The 19066-nt window shown below is 37.8% G+C and overlaps 1 protein-coding gene across 1 annotated transcript in view; it reads right to left on the minus strand.

Moving 5' to 3' along the window:
* Nucleotides 1-19066, minus strand: part of mcm8 (minichromosome maintenance 8 homologous recombination repair factor) — a 28375-nt gene extending 9309 nt beyond the window's left edge. Inside the window, exons 1-12 of the mRNA XM_003215277.4 lie at nucleotides 18921-19066; nucleotides 15041-15204; nucleotides 14650-14724; nucleotides 13751-13833; nucleotides 12115-12264; nucleotides 10988-11091; nucleotides 10388-10586; nucleotides 9174-9259; nucleotides 7395-7546; nucleotides 5650-5848; nucleotides 869-899; nucleotides 110-250 (exon numbers count right to left, since the gene is read on the minus strand). Coding sequence (XP_003215325.1) covers nucleotides 110-250; nucleotides 869-899; nucleotides 5650-5848; nucleotides 7395-7546; nucleotides 9174-9259; nucleotides 10388-10586; nucleotides 10988-11091; nucleotides 12115-12264; nucleotides 13751-13833; nucleotides 14650-14724; nucleotides 15041-15185 — 1365 coding nt within the window. The 5' untranslated portion in view covers nucleotides 15186-15204; nucleotides 18921-19066. The remainder of the gene's footprint in view (nucleotides 1-109; nucleotides 251-868; nucleotides 900-5649; nucleotides 5849-7394; nucleotides 7547-9173; nucleotides 9260-10387; nucleotides 10587-10987; nucleotides 11092-12114; nucleotides 12265-13750; nucleotides 13834-14649; nucleotides 14725-15040; nucleotides 15205-18920) is intronic.

The raw sequence follows: 19066 nt of genomic DNA on the forward strand, positions 1-19066 counted from the left end.
TAACATTTTCTTATGTTGAAATTAATATATATCAAGTGCTGCAGTTAAAATAACTTTGAAGTTCAGTAAAAAAATAAGAAGCTTCCTACATTATTAAATGAACCCATACTTGCAACATCTGGCTCTTGCCCAATCCTGGATCTCCAACCACCAGGAGATGTGGGTCTCCTCGAATGGGAATCCTGTTCTTATCATCCACATACTTCTGACATCCTCCAAACAATGCCAGTACTAAACCAGCTTTCACGATCTGTTAAATAAAAGAGTGGCATACAAAGGATTGGTAGGATTATGTCACAATAGCAGCATGTCACCCAAATTTTCTTGAAAGGAAGCCGGGAATCCTAGTGTTCAAGTATAAGGATGAAAATACAAAGGATAGGAAAGCAAGATAACAAAATGCTAAGGGCCTCACTGGTTCGCTTCCATGAAGTCAGTTTATAGAAGATGGAATAGAAATTTCCAAACCCCCCCCCCCCAAAATATTGACAAAATCTCTAAGACTAGCATAAAATCCAAAAAGTTTCTTTTTCTTCTTTTTCTTTCTCTCTCCACCCCTTTGAAATAGTTAATAATAGCTAATATTAGTTAGTCAGTACCCTGCAGATTATTATGCATTTTATTAATGGTCTTCAAAAAAGGCCTAGATCATACTGTATGAATAAATATATTGATTTTAATGCTAAGAAATCAGGCAAGGTCAGGGGAATACACAAATAACAGAAGTACAAACTTGCACAGTACTATAAAATATGCTTTATTGTTGCTAACCAGTCAACATGTATAACATAGTCAATTCAAAAACATCTTTGTATTTTCTAGAAAAGCATTTAAAACAGGTTTAAATTTCTCTCTGAGAGGTCCTTACCTCATGACCATAGATTGTTGGACAGAGAGAGCTAGTGAAAGAAAAATATTGAAGTACAATGTTAATCCTTAGTCTGTGCTCAGGTAACACACATTCAGTACCATTAAACTGAAATTTGAAGTCTATGTGCCATGAAATACTACCCACAGAGTTCTGGTCTGGTTTCGTTGATTTCACACTTGGTAATTATCATTACTATTTTTATATTTATATCCTGCTTTTATCTCTTGATCAAGACCTAAAGTGACTCACAGCATTAAATTTAATTTAAAATCCATAGCATAAAAATATTAAAATAACAGCAATAATTCTACAACCATTACTATATTCATCTATAGTCCACCTTTCTTCTCCCAATAACAAGACTCAAGGTGCCTAACAACAGGCAGACTAAAAAATATACAACACTTTGATAAAAGTATACAAAAAGCTATTTTAAAGCAATTAAGCAACGTGTAAAGTTATAACATTAAATATAAAAGACATTAATTTTGGAGATAGGAACCTTCTCAAGCCTCCTCTATTTAATGTTTGCCTGTTTATAATGTGTTGGTTAATTTCCTGAAGTGTATGACTTATTTGGTTTGCAGTTTCCTTAGCTCTATGTACTTAAAGCAGTGGGAAGTGCTGCAGACCATGTGACTGGTTCAGTGACTGTTTCGAATGTTCAGTTTTTAAAGGATGACAGAAGACAGTTGAGGCTTAAGTCTGTCAGAGTACAGAGCTAGTGTTAGGAGCTAGAAGACAGTTGAGGCTTGAGTCTGTTAGAGTACAGAGCTAGTGTTAGGAGCTAGAAGACAGTTGAGGCTTGAGTTCCTTGGAAGTAGAATGTTATTAAAGAGAGCTGTACAAAGCAATATAGTTTTAAAGAGACTGTTAAAGACGATAAGTTAAAGATGAAAACTGAAATGTTTTAAAGTTTAACTTGACAAAAAATGTACCTGTATATTTAAATACATGAAGTTATGAGTAAAAAAAACACATTATTTTAAAGAAGTTTACTTGAATATTTGTCTGCTGAGAGCACTGAATAGAAACAGAATATGTATACGCCCAGTGATCTTTCATTACCCAATAAACCAAAGGAACACCTCTGAAACTCTACTATCCAATAGGTTATGATCCTAACAGGTCATAATCCCCATTAGGTTGTTACCCTAATAGTTCATAATCCAATAGCCCAATAATTAAAACTAATTAAAAAACTATACAAGCGATAAAATTGCACAGAACATCACTGAAAGCCCAAATAAGAAAATGACTTTTAAAAAATAATGCTAAAATTCTTAGATGCTAAACTTTATCTACCTACTTGTTTTCTTTGAAATAATTATGGCCTACATATAGCTCTATTCATAATCTTGATAGCAAAAATAAAGTTAGCAGAATGACTGGTTTTCCTTACAAGTCTAATAATTTTTACTCTCTCATAGCAGATCAACATGTAATTTCTAAATAATCCAAAGCCATAAAACACAACTAGCACCATAGATTAAAGTTAAAAGACTTTCAGTTTCAAATATTAAATATCTTCCACTCAGATATGTAAGTGACCAATTTTGTTGGTGTTAACTGTTTAACAGTAAGTTGGATTTATGGACATTTATAACGTTATATTAGTGGCATAAAGATGAATCGCCCTTGTTATCTTTACTATGGCAGTATTAGATGTCTAGAGCTAATTCATACTGTCAACTTGACAATATTTTGGATTCCAGGGATCACAGAATGAACATTTTTAATTCTGGCTCAAAACCTAGTACAATCTGTTTTATCCTTCACTTGCTAATCACCCATCCCCTCTCAGATAAGGGAAATAAAAAACGTATTGTTCTAGTTCAGTATTCTAAGTGTAACTGGGGTCACAAGTAAGAACTAAAAGAAAACCTTTCAAAAGAAAAGCCTGTTCTTGTGTTCTTGTATCTGTACATACTGCAGCTATGGTCAAGATGGCACTGCCTACAGATACAGTCTTTGTGAAGTCATAAAAGGCAGGGATGACATCCTGCCCTATCCCTTGAGGTCTCCTAGGAGACCAGGTGCCATACAAGAAGCACAAAAGGAGCATAATTTTTGCCTAGGATAGATCCAATCCACACTCAAGGTTAGCACCTTTTTGTCGATTTCTACTAGGTCCACAATGTTTTTACTACCCCATTAGAGCAATCAGAAGTTTTTACTATCCCATTAAAGCTAGGTTTGCTGTTTTATCTTTACATATATGACAAAACAGGCACATATATTTTCCTTCTTAGTAAGCGTTTGCAAGCCCCCCACTTGCCATTAAAAAACCATTTCAGAAAAAAAGTCTTGTTAAATAAATGCTTGAAGGCACATGTCAAACTCAAGGTCTGTGGGCCAAATCTGGTCCACAATGTCACTTTAGGTGGTCATCCAGATGCTGGACTAGAACTCCTGTATTCCTCACCATAAGACATCATGACTAGGAATGTTTTCCTACCAGCATTATAGAGGCCGATTGTCTGTTCTGCTCCTGCAGAACTCTGGGAAATGTAGTTTAGGAAAGCCAAGGACCTCTCTAGCTGAGAATTCCAAAGGCTCTGCCCTGAACTACATTTCCCAGAATTCTACAGGAGCAACTCAGACAATTGGCAGATGATAGCTTCTGTGCTTTAACGCTGGTGGAAAAACATCCTGCAGTTGATGGGAGCAACATTTGGGAGGCTGCGGTTTGTTCTGCTTAGTCAGGATAGTGGGGTTTGAATTGAGATAAAAGGTTTGTGGATATGATGTCTGACTTTAAAACACCCTGCAACCTTTCCTCAACCTCAGAGCCACAAGTGCTGTTGGGTTGTAATTCCCATTATCCCCACTCTGCATGGCAGATAATCATAAGTGATTAGAGTTGTTGTTCAATAACATCTGGGGATCCAAACTGGTTAAAAACTAAAGAGCACTGGCCACAATGTGAAAAAAATATGGTTGGCCCTCTATCCACAGATTCTCCGTCCATGGATTTAACAGTCTTTTGAAGACAACCATAAGACTGACATGGTCCTCAATAGAAATGGGTTTGACACCCCTGCTTTAAGTTCTCTTTTACAAGAGTAACTCATATGCCCTACTTCCAAAAATCGTCTACTTAAACCCTGCCTTTTGCGTGAACTGTGGGAGAGCAGCCATGGGACCAAAAGTTTACTTTCCAAAAATTCAAAAGAACACCAAAATGTACAGAACCAAGTGAGGTATCTTCTGGAACACATCCATTCAGTTTTATCAATTCAGGAAGGATTTGTGAGAAATTTCCCTTTCTAAATCAATGCATCCAAATGTTAAAAACATGTAGTAAGGGCGGGAAGGAAAATAAGAGAAAAGGTACCACTACACTCAGAGAAGGCTAAAGGGAAATCAAGCAAGCCCAATTAAATTAAACAGTACATTTTATGACTGAGTAAGCCCTTGAGTTCAAGAATATATGCTAAGTTAAATACAATGCAGAGTAAATTATCTAAGAGAAATAGCACGAGAGATTCCTAGTTGAATGCCTCCATGAAACTCAATAGCAGGGGACTATTTCATATATTCATGGCATATTGTTTAAATTAGTATATCATATGACACTGATTTGAAGCCACCAAATCTTCCAAGGAAACATGTTATTTTTGAACTGTTAGAGAAGCTCTATTTCTGATGTAAGTAATCCATTGTAAAGTTTTTTTGACGTCACTTTCACCACGTTAATTATAAATAGCAAACGAGGAGAAGGGTCATTCTGACAAAAGAATTCACAAAGGCTATTTTTTTAAGGACAGAAAATACTCTCTGTTATGAATACTGTATCAAGAAAAGGTTCTCTAGGGGCACTGTTGATATGTTCAAAATATAGTGTTGGTCACAATGTATAAAAAAACTGCAACTTCTCACATTTATTATATGCTTAAACTCTATAAGGTAAAGGTAAAGGTAAAGGTTTTCCCCTGACGTTAAGTCCAGTTGTGACCGACTCTGGGGGTTGGTGCTCATCTCCATTTCTAAGCCGAAGAGCCGGCATTGTCCATAGACATCTCCAAGGTCATGTGGCCAGCATGACTGCATGGAGCGCCGTTACCTTCCCGCCGAAGCGGTACCTATTGATCTACTCACATTTGCATGTTTTCGAACTGCTAGGTTGGCAGGAGCTGGGGCTAACAGCGGGCGCTCATTCCGCTCCCGGGATATGAACCTGGGACTTTTCGGTCTGCAAGTTCAGCAGCTCAGCGCTTTAACACACTGCGCCACCACCAGGGGCCCAAACTCTATACATTTTAGGAATTACACTGGTTGCTTTTTATTCTTTCCTCGTCAAACCTTCTAAGTCTGTGCAAGAAAGAAAAGATGAATCTGAAACTAAGAACAGATTTATGGTCATTACCAAAAAGGCAAGAGAGATGGGTATAGAGGCATCTTAACATAAAATTGTGGTGGAGATAAATATCATTTGCAGGACACAACAAAAAGGTCCAGAAATGCATTTATTTTTATTTAGAGATAGAACACACATTAAAAGGTGTCAAGCTTTTAAATGTGGGTTCAAGGCAATCTTGCACATATTCTATCAGAACATTCAGTTATGTGTTGTGATGCTTCTACATTTCATATAGAAAACTCCCCTTTAATCACATTTGGAGGCATGCAAAGAATTTATATGTATACCTAATCAAGTACTTGGGTTTAGGATTCAATCACAAATGATTACAACACAAACGTGGCCCTGCTTTTAAAACTAACAATTTGGATTAATAATGTAGGATGCTGAAACCCACGTGCAATAAAAAACATACTTGACAATGAGCTTGAACAAGTTCTCTTCAGCTTGTATCTCCTGGACTGCATACAGATCTTTAAGCGAAAATTCCATGCAGGATTGATTATTTATGCCTTGCTCATAGTTCTTGGCCTTCTGTCCTTTGGTATTACTGATGGAGTTTGCTTCAATGTACAGCAAAAAGACACATTTATCATTTTTATTTCTAGATGCACCTGTTAAAAGATCAAAATGGGAAATATGCCAATGTCTCTGTATGGTGATATAATTGACATGGATTAGGGTACATATGAATTTAATTTTAAATATTGGTCAAATTGAAAATAAAACCCATGTAATTCATTTCCAAGGACTAAAGTTAAACTTTTAAAATTAACGTGCTTATTTTTAAATATACAAACTGTATTTAATCATATAATAGTCACTCCCTCTTTTTTGGGGCCCTCCAAAATGGTATTTCAGTTATGGGGCTTCACAGCCAAAGATGAGAATAACCCTCCAGATGTTGTTGGAGTAACTCCAAACTGCAACTCTCCACTATTATGTTGATGAGGGCTGCTGGGATTTATAGTCCAACAACATCTCAATGGTTGTATGACCTTTCTGTCTGATTAGATCTAGGTTTTGCTTGAGGAAATAACCCTGCATCTTAAATAGACCATATCAGACCGTGGATGGAGGCTCATCATTGTCTCTGCAGGTAATAAAATAAAATAAAACCTGACACATAGAAATTACTAACTGCTTCAGCTATTTCTGCACTCATCAATCATCACAGAGTTGCTGTGAGTTTTCCGGGCTGTATGACCATGTCCCAGAAGCATTCATAGAATCATAGAATCATAGAGGTGGAAGAGACCTCATAAGCCATCCAGTCCAACCCCCTGTCAAGAAGCAGGAAAATCACATTCAGAGCATCCCCAACAGATGGTCATCCAGCCTCTGTTTAAAAGCCTTCAAAGAAGGAGCCTCCACCACACTCTGGGGCAGAGAGTTCCACTACTGAACAGGTCTCACAGTTAGGAAGTTCTTCCTAATGTTCAGGTGGAATCTCCTTTCCTGTAGGTTTGTGAGGTCTGTTGGAAACTAGGCAAGTGGGGTTTTATATATCTGTGGAATGTCCAGGGTGGGAGAAAGAACTCTTGTCTGCCTGAGGCAAGTGTGAATGTTGCAATTGGCCTCCTTGATTAGCATTGAATAGTTTTGCTGCTTCAAATCATGGCTCTAAAATCAGGACAGTACATAAAGAACAACACTAAGAAGACAGGGGAATTCCAAACAGGAAATAATCAGGGCCAGCTAACACCTCCCAACAAAGGATTCCCCCAGGCAGGAAGCAGCCAGGCCTTGAAGCAGCAAGGTCTTTCAATGCTAATCAAGGTGGCCAATTGCAACATTAACACTTTTCTCAGACAAGAATTCTCTGCCCCACCCTGGACCTTCCACAGATGTATAAACCCCACTTGCCTAGTTTCCAACAGACCTCACAACCTTTGAGGATGCCTGCCATAGATGTGGGTGAAACATCAGAAGATAATGCTTCTGAAACATGGCCAGACAGCCCAGAAAACTCACAGCAACCCAGTGATTCCGGCCATGAAAGCCTTGGACAACACAATAATCACAGAGATAGTCATTGATGTTACTACTTTCTAGGCTGTATCTTGTTCCAGCATCTTAACAATTTGTAAGTAGCCTCCCAAAAGAAATAACAGTTGCAAAAATATGAGGCTTGAAGAACTATGAATAGATATCTCACACCTTCATCAGTGTTGGCTACTTTAACAATTCCTGCAATGGTAATCACATCGCCTGGGACGCAGCTGTCTACTAGATCCTGAGTCAGCTCACATTCAATAGTACGAGGAATTCGACCAGCCTCTCGCTGATCATCTGACATGAGCTCTTGAATCCTAGAACAGACAGTATAATACTTTCATTTTCAAGATACTACACAACAATAATCAACATTTATATTGTTTGCCTGTTGTCTCCTTTATCCCAATTCCACCCCTAGCAGCACACACGTTTTTATAATTCGTTAAAATGCTACATACACTTGAAATGAAATACATCTTACAAAAGCACACATAGCAAACTACACATCAAAATAATTATGAAAAACAAACAAACATAAGAAACAGTATAAAGTACACTATTAAAATGTATATTAAAAAGAATACATAAAAATGTGAGCTCCAACTATATTTGCTGTGGTTACGAAGTACAATGGCCCCATCGTATGTCATGATGAAATATGATATATGGTTTGAATGGAATTGTATGAAAGATGAATGAATGAGAGCTAATAATTTTGGAGACAGCATTCTGAAGATTAAGGCCTGCAATGACGAAATCATTAACTACACTCATGAACTGTAATTAAAAGTTGCTGAACTGTTGACATTGATAAGAACTGTGGCAAATTATTAACTGATGAACCCTTGGTGGAAAAACAATGTGTTTACATTAGTCACAGACAATGGCTCTTTAAGTTAAGGAAATGTTTACAATGTTAAGAAGGAAATCAACATAAGGCTCCTTGAGACTCAACACCAATCAAGCAGAGTCAACATCTGTCCAGGAAACTGAGATGGAGCCAGGATGTTTCAGGATGGAATATATCATTCATTTACAACTTTGGGGCAACATCAGTAAAATATTGCTATATAAGGGACCTTATTACAATCCAAAAATTATGATAGACAGCTGTGCTGTTCACCCACCTCTCTGCTCCTTGGGAAGGAGAGAGATGGTGTACCTTGGGAGCGGCAGATCTGCAATGGAACACAGTGTAATTTTGAAGTCATGATACGTTTGCATGGAGTCAGTTTCTGTTGTAGGGAAAACACAGATCTAATCCTTGGCATTGTTCTTAGGAAAAAGATGCGTTTTGGCATTTTAGAAGTTTAGAAGTTTGGCATTTTGGAACTGTGTGTTGGCAGGCTGCAGGGAAAGCAGGGTCTGGCCTAAATGCAGGTGTTCTTCACAGAGGAAAAATTGAGAAATGGTGATGTGTGCATGAGGATGAATGCATGTATATGTGTGTGAATGCTGAGTAAAAATGTAACCCCCATTATTTGTTTGTTAGCCAATGTAACTGTAGGTTGTTTGTGAATCCAACGTAGTTACATAGAATCTGTATATCTGTATGTCTAAATATTGTTCTGTAAAAGTTCTGATATATCCTCTCACACTTAAAGTTACAATAAAAAGAATCTTTGTTTAAAAAGTATTCATGACATGTGTCCACGGTGTTGGGTTCAAGAACCTGCTATAGGTAATAAATTCATTGTTGTTGTTGTATGGAATAAGGAGGTAAAAGTACATAGAATTTATGAATACAAAGTATTTGCTTTTGATACAACTTCATCTTTAAAAACAAACATTACAGTTTAAAGATGTGGTGAATTTTTTATTTTTTAAAATCAGGAAAAATCTGTGTTAGTTAAGGCAAAGATTACTGGATTTTTAAAAAATCTTAACATACTCATGAAACATATTACAGATTTTTAAAAAGCAGACATGAAAAGTGCTTACTTAATAGACTGCCAATCCACTGTAATGGTATAAGGAGAACTTCTATCTGCAGTGAATGATCGCCCATGGCATTCAGGCAGAGGACACTAAAAAAAAGAAACCAAGATATTAAAATTTAGCAGAAAAGTAAATCCATTTTTTCTTTTTTGTGGTTTATTATTATTATTATTATTATTATTATTATTAGCATACATTAACAACTTACAGTGAAACAGAACACAAAACAATGAACATTTTACAAAGACATAACCCCACCACCAAGTCCTGAACCAGTATCATTTCCTTTACCAAAAGATTTATAAGTCAACCCTTAAACAAATGTCATATCCAAAATTCCTGACCAACAAGGTTGTATTGTTTTCACTTTCTAGAACATATTTAATAAAAACTGACCAATATAAATCAAAATCAGATCTATTAGTTTCTCCCCTGAACACCCTCATTTCCATTGATAATTTATCATTTAAGGCTACATTCATTACCTCCCCATACCATGCTTCCAGTGTGAGATTGATTACTATCTTCCAATTCCATGCAATTATAAGTCTCGCCACTGTAAGTAAAATGTGAGTGAATTCCATTTCTAAATTTAACTTTGTGCATCCATTAATAATGCTAACCTAGCATCCAGGGTGATGTTTAATCCTATAATGTTACCGATTTCTATAAATACGTTGTTCCAAAAACTCTTCCACTGGGGGTATTCCCACCATAAATGAAAATATGTCCCTTTATGCATGCTACATCTCCAACAAAGGCTACTTTGTTTCCTATCCATCTGATGTAGTTTAACTAGTGTGGTATAACATCTCCATATGACTTTGTATACATTTTATTTTAATGTTATTGACAGATTCTTAACCACTCTCTACTTTAGAACCCGTTTCCAATCGGGTTCCACCAGAGACCCTAGGTCTCCTTCCCAGACCTTTTCTAACAGCTTCAAGTAAATCCATATTGCAGCATCTGAGGTCCAACAAAACTGTTTGCATGAATTTTTCCTTCCCTTCAAACCATTTTCTTCATATCAGTAGTAATTCTTTATCATAGTTCAGTAAAATATCAAAAGGTTCATGAATTAGAAGGCACAGTAAGGTTGTTTCAGAAGTTTAACCTTCTTTACCTAATATCCAAGTCTGCCTCAAAACTCACTACTATTGTTTGAAGTCTAATAATTAAAAATAGCTTCATAAAGACTTAAAATATTGTGTTACCTTTGTAGGGAGAGTATATTTTCCATCTGGCAGAGGAAAACTTTGCGTATTTCCACAGGTACTGCATATAAACGCCATCTTGGTACAAATAGGCTTGATATTACTGACACGGACAACCGTCCCACGCAAAGCGATGTATTTCCCATAGCAATTAGCCCGAATATTCTTAAGTTGAGTAAGTGGGTCATAGTTGTACACTCTAAAAATCATCACCATAAAGAACAAAAATTAGGTATAGTTTATCGTTCTATGGCCCTCATTCAGAGAAATCAGTCATTCTAAAATAAGGATGGGAAATATGAAATCATCCAGATGTTGGAAACTCCAATTAGCTCTAGACAGCATAGCCAGTAATAGGAAATGCTCCGTTGCGATCTAACAGCATTTAGAGGACCATGGACCTGTGCAAAAACCTACTTGTGCTGTGCATAACAGTTCTTCTAAGTAAACATACATAGATGGGGAGGACCTCTATAGTAGTGGGGATCAATAAGCCTTTAAGTAAGTCATCACAAACTTCCGTCACTGATTTCTATGGGACTTGAACATAAATCAGATTTTCAGTCTTCTTGAAAGAAACCATCTTGAAAAAATAGCTACCTTGCATTAATATAAGGTACATTTATTATAGGCTCTTCATCAATGGGCAGCCCTTCTTCCTTCTGTAGTTCTGCTGCATGTTTTTCAAGATCTTTGCTTAACACCTAGAGGACAATAAAAATAGGCAAACATATGCCCAAGAAAATCTCCATAATTCATCATTTACATAAGAATAAATAATGTTGCCTTTAGAAATTAAAGTCTGCATACTATTGGGAGTCCCATCTACAGCAGACTCAGGGCCCTTCCAGATAGGCCCTATATCCCAGGATCTGATCCCAGGTTTTCTGCTTTAAACTGATTATATGAGTCTGTACTGCCAGATAATCTGAGATAAACAGAAAACCTGGGATCAGATCCTGGGATATAGGATCTGTCTGGAAGGCCCCTAAGGGTGAATCTACAATGTACAATCAATGCAGTTTGACACCACTTTAACGGTCCTGGTTCAATGCTATAGAATTCTGGGAGGTGTAGTTTTGACAAGGTTTTTATCCTTCTCTGCCAAAGAGTGACACTTTGCATAATGTCAGAATGAACCTTTAATTCTTTTAAGAGTTTAAGTCAAGTAAGTTTATTTACCTGCTGTCATTGTTAAATATACATAGAATCCGAATTACAACAAACAGTTCTCTCTTACACATTTAAAGTTAAACATGGTCTCCATCATTACAGGATTTAGACCTTCAAAACTTAACAAATAAAGGTCACACCTCTTAGTTTCTTGCTCCTTTGAAATGCCACTCAAGTTTACAATGCTATGTTCCACTGAACTCAGTTAAGACCTATTCCCAAACAGTAATAGATAAGTTTGTCTTATCAAGCACTATTACAGAAAATGTGCATGTTCTTTTCTCTTGTCTCATTTCTTTTTCTTCTCAGGCAAGTATCCAATCAGAAAAGACAAGACAGACATACAGAGAAATCTTCCCAACGCAATTCTAATGCATATAAATTTGACTTTTCAAAAGAAAAGTCATGTTGAAGTCAGTGGGATACATTTCCAGAGTATTACAGATAGTTTAGAAGCATCGATTGTATCTTTAGTTCCAACCTCAGATAATACCAGACTTCCATAAATTCTTTCATATTCGGAATTCTAATTGCAGTAAGTTTAACATATTTACCTGATGTATGGCTAGGCCCATACAATCCAGTATTTTCTGCGGCATATCCCTTAATTCAGCAGCAATATCAGGTACTGATTCCAGTACTTCTTTATCATGTACCAGCTCTTTATAATCCACAAGAATACTTCCTTTTCTTTCTATTTCATCCTGTAAAATGAAACTATGCAGAAGTTAATTGGTCACAGCATTTTAGAAGCACTGTATTTATTTTATTATGCATTGTGGAGAAAATAATTTCACTCTACTGCAGTATACACAAATATGGAAGACATCATTTTAAGATGGGCGTTGCACGCCAGACAGAATTCACCTTGCCCTTAGCACCAATTAGAAATCCAAAAGTAGTAGGAAAACAGTTTATTGAAGAAATTACATATAAAAAGGGGGGGGGGGATCACCAAAGGGAATAAGGATGGCAAAATCCAACTGGTAATCAGAACAGGTAGTCAATTTGTAAAATCCCAACCAAGCTGGTGAGGAGTGAAAATAGTTCAAAGGCAATTCTCCAAATAATCCAAATGGTACAGGAAAACAAGAATAAAACATGACCATAATCCAAGGAAAACAACAATCAAAACATGACCATGAATCCAGAAAAACCAAGGCTATAAGAACTTCTTAAAACATGAATAAAAACTCCCAGGAAGTAAAACATGAACTGGACATCCTTAATATTCAGCTGTGTTGCCTGATTAAAAATCTCAACAAGGCGCTCTCTAATTTAATGGCTACAAAACATGAAAGCATTTTTGGACCTTGAAGTTCCTTCCTTTCTCACAGATTCTTTTGGATTTCCTGCACCTGAAGTTTCCCCCAACCAGATGAAGTCTGGTCTCCCTGTCTAACCCAGCTGTTGCCCCGGAGGGCAATCTTGGTCTGTCAAGTCTCTATGAGAGGTTGCTAAGCTCTTTGTGGGTGAAACGTCCTCTCCCTGTCTGCTGGACTCCAAAACAGTTCCACTTTCAAACTCCGTCTCACAGACTGAATCTTATCCTAAAATCTCCTCCTTTTCCTCATCTAAAGAACCATCTATCATTCTCCCAGGCTCTGAAACCCCAATTGCCTCATCCTCGCCTGGCTGAACCGAACCACAACAGGGTTGGTGTGAGTTTTCCAGGTTATATGGCCATGTTCCAGAAGCATTCTCTCTTGATGTTTCACCCACATCTATGGCAAGCATCCTCAGAGGTTGTTAGGTATATTGGAAACTAGGCAAGTGGGGTTTGTATATCTATGGAAGGTCCAGGGTGGGAGAAAGAACTTGTATGTTGGAGGCAAGTGTGAATATTGTAATTAATCACCTTTATTAGCATTTGATTAGGAGCTACTGTTAAATTTCAAAAATAAAAATAGATACTAATAAAATTACATTAATTGAGACACCAATAGGTTAATTTTTTAAAATATTTACATAAAACTGTAATTTGATATGAGACTGTCCAACCCTGATTACCATATATACTCGAGCATTAGCTGATACGAATATAACCTGGCCAGGACTCTCACTCAAGTATAAGCTGAGGGGGGCTTTTTCAGCCCCAAAAAAGGGCTGAAAACTCAGCTTATACTCGAGTATATACAGTAGATTGAGAGAAAGGAGAATTTGGGTGGAAAAGGTCATGGAAAGCCTTACCTTATCATAAAGCTCTATTCGAGACGTAAAAAACTTTTCAAGTGCTTCAGTCTTCTGAACAAAAGGGGAGTTGTCATCATAAGCTGAATTGGGACAATTTCCACAAATTAACATATGTATTCATAAACACGGGATTTAATTCTGAAAGCATGCTGGTTTAGTCAAGGGATATAAACCAAATCTGTTATTTAGAAAAATACATCATTTTTTTAAATCCCCAAACACTATTTTACAACAGCATTAAAATCATTTGTTTAGGACTTAAAATATATTCCTAAAATCTCATTTATTAGCAACAGTATTTCTTCAACAAGGTACACCGTCATCCAAAAAATTTGATGTTTTCAAAAAATTCCACTCAACTAAGTAGCCTATTATTCTGATACACATAGTATAGTGCTTTCTGGTTTCTACTAGCATTGTAATCCTACTCTAAAGTTATGCATGTTTAGTCAGTAGTAAATGAAGTCCTACTCTGTGCAGGAGGGCTTACTCCCAGGTAAGTACAGATGATCTTATGCGAAATGAGGTGTGTCTACCTAACTCTACATGGGACTCAAATCGGGACTCAAAGGAAATATATGCTTCTTTACAGTACATATACATAGGCAAGGAAGCTGTTCAGTACAAGTATTTTAAATACTCCCACTTTGTATTAAAATTATTTTATAAAAAAGTAAAATAGAATTTTTAAGAACCAATTAATCAAATGGCAAAAAATAAATATGAATAGAATGTCTAGGATATATTTATATACTCTGTCTGAAATGGGACCCAAGGGGACTTAGATGTGAGGTAAAAGAAGGAACAATGCAGCTTTCCACATCTTCAAGGAAACATAGCATGACAACTAAAATATTTTCTCTTATTTTAGTTAACAGTGTGGGAGAAAAGCTCACCTTCTGAGAAATACAGTTTCCACCCTCTATAAGGAGTAACTTGATCCAATGTTGTCTGAATAATCTGAGGTTGAGCTGAAAATTATTCCCAGGAACAAAATTAGCGAAAGCAACAGTTTTTTTAATTCCTAGTTTCAAGGAGAAAATGTTACATAGTTACACTTTATTCCCAAACAATAATAAAGCTGCCAGAGTAACACTGAGGAGATTGAATTAGCATTCCACTCATTAACAATCTATGACTACATGTCTCTATAGTGTCCCAGCCGTAGTATTTATACTTGCAGATAACACTTTTTCATTTTCATGTAATCTTAGAGGCAGTCCTTTAATAATCAGGTCTCAATAGCAAAGGACCATAAAAACAAGTCAGCCTGTGCAATTAACATACCAGACACTGGCTTCACAGCAGTATTTTTCCAATCTCCTTTCTGTCCACGTCCTTTTCCTCTTCCTGGCCATCCTCCTCTTCCTCTCCATTTCTGAAACCCACTTCCTCCTCGTCCAGAACCTTTCCCACTGGATTCACTATTCATATCTGTACTCTTAATGGATCTGCAGGCACAATTAAAATAATGTGCAATTCTGATCTCTAAGCATAGTAACCACTAATACAGTAGATATTTTAAGCAACACTTTTGTTTACAAGGGGAATGTCAGCACCACTCTATTCCATTTGGAATACTATGTACAGATGATGGAACTATAGTTTAAGACAGATATCAAGCTGGAATGAGAATGACCAAGATGGTAAAGGGTATGGAAACCAAGCCCTGTGATAAACAGTTTAGTCAGATGGGTATAATTAACCTGGAGAAGAGAAGATTGAAAGTGATATGATGGTCATCTTCAGATATCTGAAAAGCTGTCATGTGGAAGATAGAGCAAGCTTTCTCTCAGCCCCTTCAGAGAAAGGTTCTAATACAATGGATTCAAGTTACAAGAAAGGATTTCAACTAAACGTTAAGAAGAACTTGCTGATTGTTCGAGCTGTTCAACAGTGGGCAGACAACCTTAAAAGGTGACGGAGACCCCTTCTGCACTGCCCTAAGATCTGATACCAGATTATCTTCTTATCCCAAATTATCTGGCAGTGGAGACTCATATAATCAAGTTTAAAGCAGATAATCTGGCTATTGGGCAGGATAAAAAAGGTGTTACTCTAATTTGTTAGATGCTGGAAAGACGTCTATCTGGGATGATTTTAGTACCGCCTGGGAGTTGAAATAAATAAAGCAACTTTTAAGTAGCTACCAACCCAACACAGAAGAAATCAAGACCTATAAATCTCTGGTTAGAACAAAACAGAACTCTAATCTTGATCCCCAGCTGTTAAACAGAACTTGACAGTGGGAGCAAAGCTAGATCTGCATTAATTTTTCTGTTCCTGAGGCCCCTTCCACACAGCTGAATAAAATCCCACATTTTCTGCTTTGAACTGGAATATATGGCAGTGTGGACTCAGATAACCCAATTCAAAGTAGATATTGTGGGATTTTCTGCCTTGATATTCTGGGTTATATGGCTGTGTGGAAGGGCCCTGAGTGCTCCTCCCAGCTATAAAGGATGAGAGAGGAACTCATGAACCCAAAGTAGCTGTTCCAGTTAATCAGGAATGAATGAGGTGTGAAAATCCAGCCTAAAGGACACAGTTAGGATAAAGTGTAGGTCACAATAAAGACTGATTAAGTGAAAACAGACTATAAAACAGGGGTCCTCAAACTTTTTAAGCAGAGGGCCGGTCCACAATCCTTCAAACTGTTGAGGGGACGAATTAGCATTTTTTTAAAAAATGAACAAATTCCTATGCACACCGCACATGTCTTATTTGTAGTGCAAAAAAATGAAAGAATAATACAATATTTGAAAAGAAAAACAATTTTAACCAACATAAACCAAATAGGATTTCAATGGGAGTGTGGGCCTGCTTCGGGCCAATGAGATAGTCAAGTTAATTAGGATTGTTGTTGTGTGCATTCAACTCATTTCAGACTTTGGGTAAGCCTAAGTCTAAAACTGAGAGTGGGGGCCAGGTAAATTACCTTGGAGGCCCACATCCAGCCCAAGGGCCTTAGTTTGGGGACCCCTGCCATAAAAGCTTTGAACTGCCCCCCCCCCTCCAGCCATACTGTACATGAAAAACAGAAGTACAAAACTCCAAGGTGTGTTTTTGTAGTGATAAGCCATAATTTATTGTTCAATTTAATAAAGAGAGTGAGAACTCAGGGCTCTTCCACACAGCCATATAGCCCAGAATATCATGGCAGATAATGCACAATATCTGCTTTGAACTGGATTACCTGAACATCAGAATTCAAAACGATCTTGACAGACTAAAGAGATGGGGCAAAACTAACAAAATGAAGTTCAACAGGGACAAATGCAAGATACTTCACTTCGGCAGAAAAAATGGAAATCAAAGATACAGAATGGGGGACGCCTGGCTTGACAGCAGTGTGTGCGAAAAAGACCTTGGAGTCCTCGTGGACAACAAGTTAAACATGAGCCAACAATGTGATGCGGCTGCTAAAAAAGCCAATGGGATTCTGGCCTGCATCAATAGGGGAATAGCGTCTAGATCCAGGGAAGTCATGCTCCCCCTCTATTCTGCCTTGGTCAGACCACACCTGGAATACTGTGTCCAATTTTGGGCACCACAGTTGAAGGGAGATGTTGACAAGCTGGAAAGCGTCCAGAGGAGGGCGACTAAAATGATTAAGGGTCTGGAGAACAAGCCCTATGAGGAGCGGCTTACAGAGCTGGGCATGTTTAGCCTGCAGAAGAGAAGGCTGAGAGGAGACATGATAGCCATGTACAAATACATGAAGGGAAGTCATAGGGAAGAGGGAGCAAGCTTGTTTTCTGCTGCCCTGCAGACTAGGACACGGAACAATGGCTTCAAACTACAGGAAAGGAGATTCCACCTGAACATCAGGAAGAACTTCCTCACTGTGAGAGCTGTTCGACAGTGGAACTCTCTCCCCGGGGCCGTGGTGGAGGCTCCTTCCTTGGAGGCTATTAAGCAGAGGCTGGATGGCCATCTGTCGGGGGTGCTTTGAATGCGATTTCCTGCTTCTTAGCAGGGGGTTGGACTAGATGGCCCATGTGGTCTCTTCCAACTCTACTATTCTATGATTCTATGAGTCCACACTGCCATATAATCTAGTTCAATGTGGATTTTATACAGCTGTCTGGAAGGGCCCTAACTCATTCAACTCACTAAAGGCCCTTCCACACTGCCCTATATCCCAAAATATCAAGGCAGAAAATCCCACATTATCTGAGTGTGGACTCAGATAACCCAGTTTAAAGCAGATACTGTGGGATTTTCTGCCTGGATATTCTGGGATATAGGGATGTGTGGAAGGGCCTTTAGTGAGTTGAATGAAATGAAAAATATCCAGCTTAATCCTGACATCTCTGACTTTAAGATGGAAAGGGTGTGGAATTCTCAAAGAACTAATTAGATCATAACTCAATACGAGACAAATTTCTTCACAGCTTTTACATTTGGAGGATATAGTTACACTTCCCCCCACACTAGGGCCCCTTCCACACAGCTGAATAAAATCCCACATTATCTGCTTTGAACTGGGATATATGGCAGTGTGAACTCACACAACCCAGTTTAAAGCAGATATTGTGGGTTATTCTGTCTTGAAATTCTGGATTATATTGCTGTGTAGGAGGCCTCCCTGTGGGTAATTCACCCATCTGATGGTTACTGTAGCAAGTAAAACACAAGGCCAACATGATAATGCAGTAACGCTTGTATCCAACGCTTGGAACTTGAAACGCGCCGTAAATGTATATTTATATGTATAATTATGCAGGTTTTTTAATGTATGATCTTAATTTTAATGTAATTTTTTTGTTTAAATGGATTTTAAAGGTGATGTAAATTGTTTTCATGTATGTCTCTATATTGTAAGCCGCCCTGAGTCCCCTGATGGGTGAGAAGGGCAGGGTAGAAGTGATGTAATAAATAAATAAATAATCCAATCCATATTGAAATGCTCGGAATTGCCTCCCGGAAGGCTTAGGGGGAAACCCTAAATATTATACTGATGTGCTTTCTCTACTTCCTGTAATAATGAGCAACTTTTTAGAAAGGGAAATTAAGCTTAATTCCCTTAAAAGTAGGCAGGATATTTCACATGGAAGACCAATATTAGTCAGTGTTTTTCTATGTATTGATTGATTATAAAGCCCTGTAGAAAACGAGCACACTAGGTCTGTGCTTATCCTTCGATCAACAAGGATCAACTCACCAGGAGCGAGAAGCCAAAGACCAGATCAGCTATCGCTCTCCTCAGTTCCCTTCTGTTTTCATTTTGGCGCCGTAGGGCCCCGTCTCCTTCCGCATCCGGCGCACATAACCAATCAGCAGAGGGCGCGCGCTCCCGTGTTGTCATGG

The sequence above is a fragment of the Anolis carolinensis genome, chromosome 1 (genome assembly GCF_035594765.1).
Source record: "Anolis carolinensis isolate JA03-04 chromosome 1, rAnoCar3.1.pri, whole genome shotgun sequence".
NCBI lineage: Eukaryota > Metazoa > Chordata > Lepidosauria > Squamata > Dactyloidae > Anolis > Anolis carolinensis.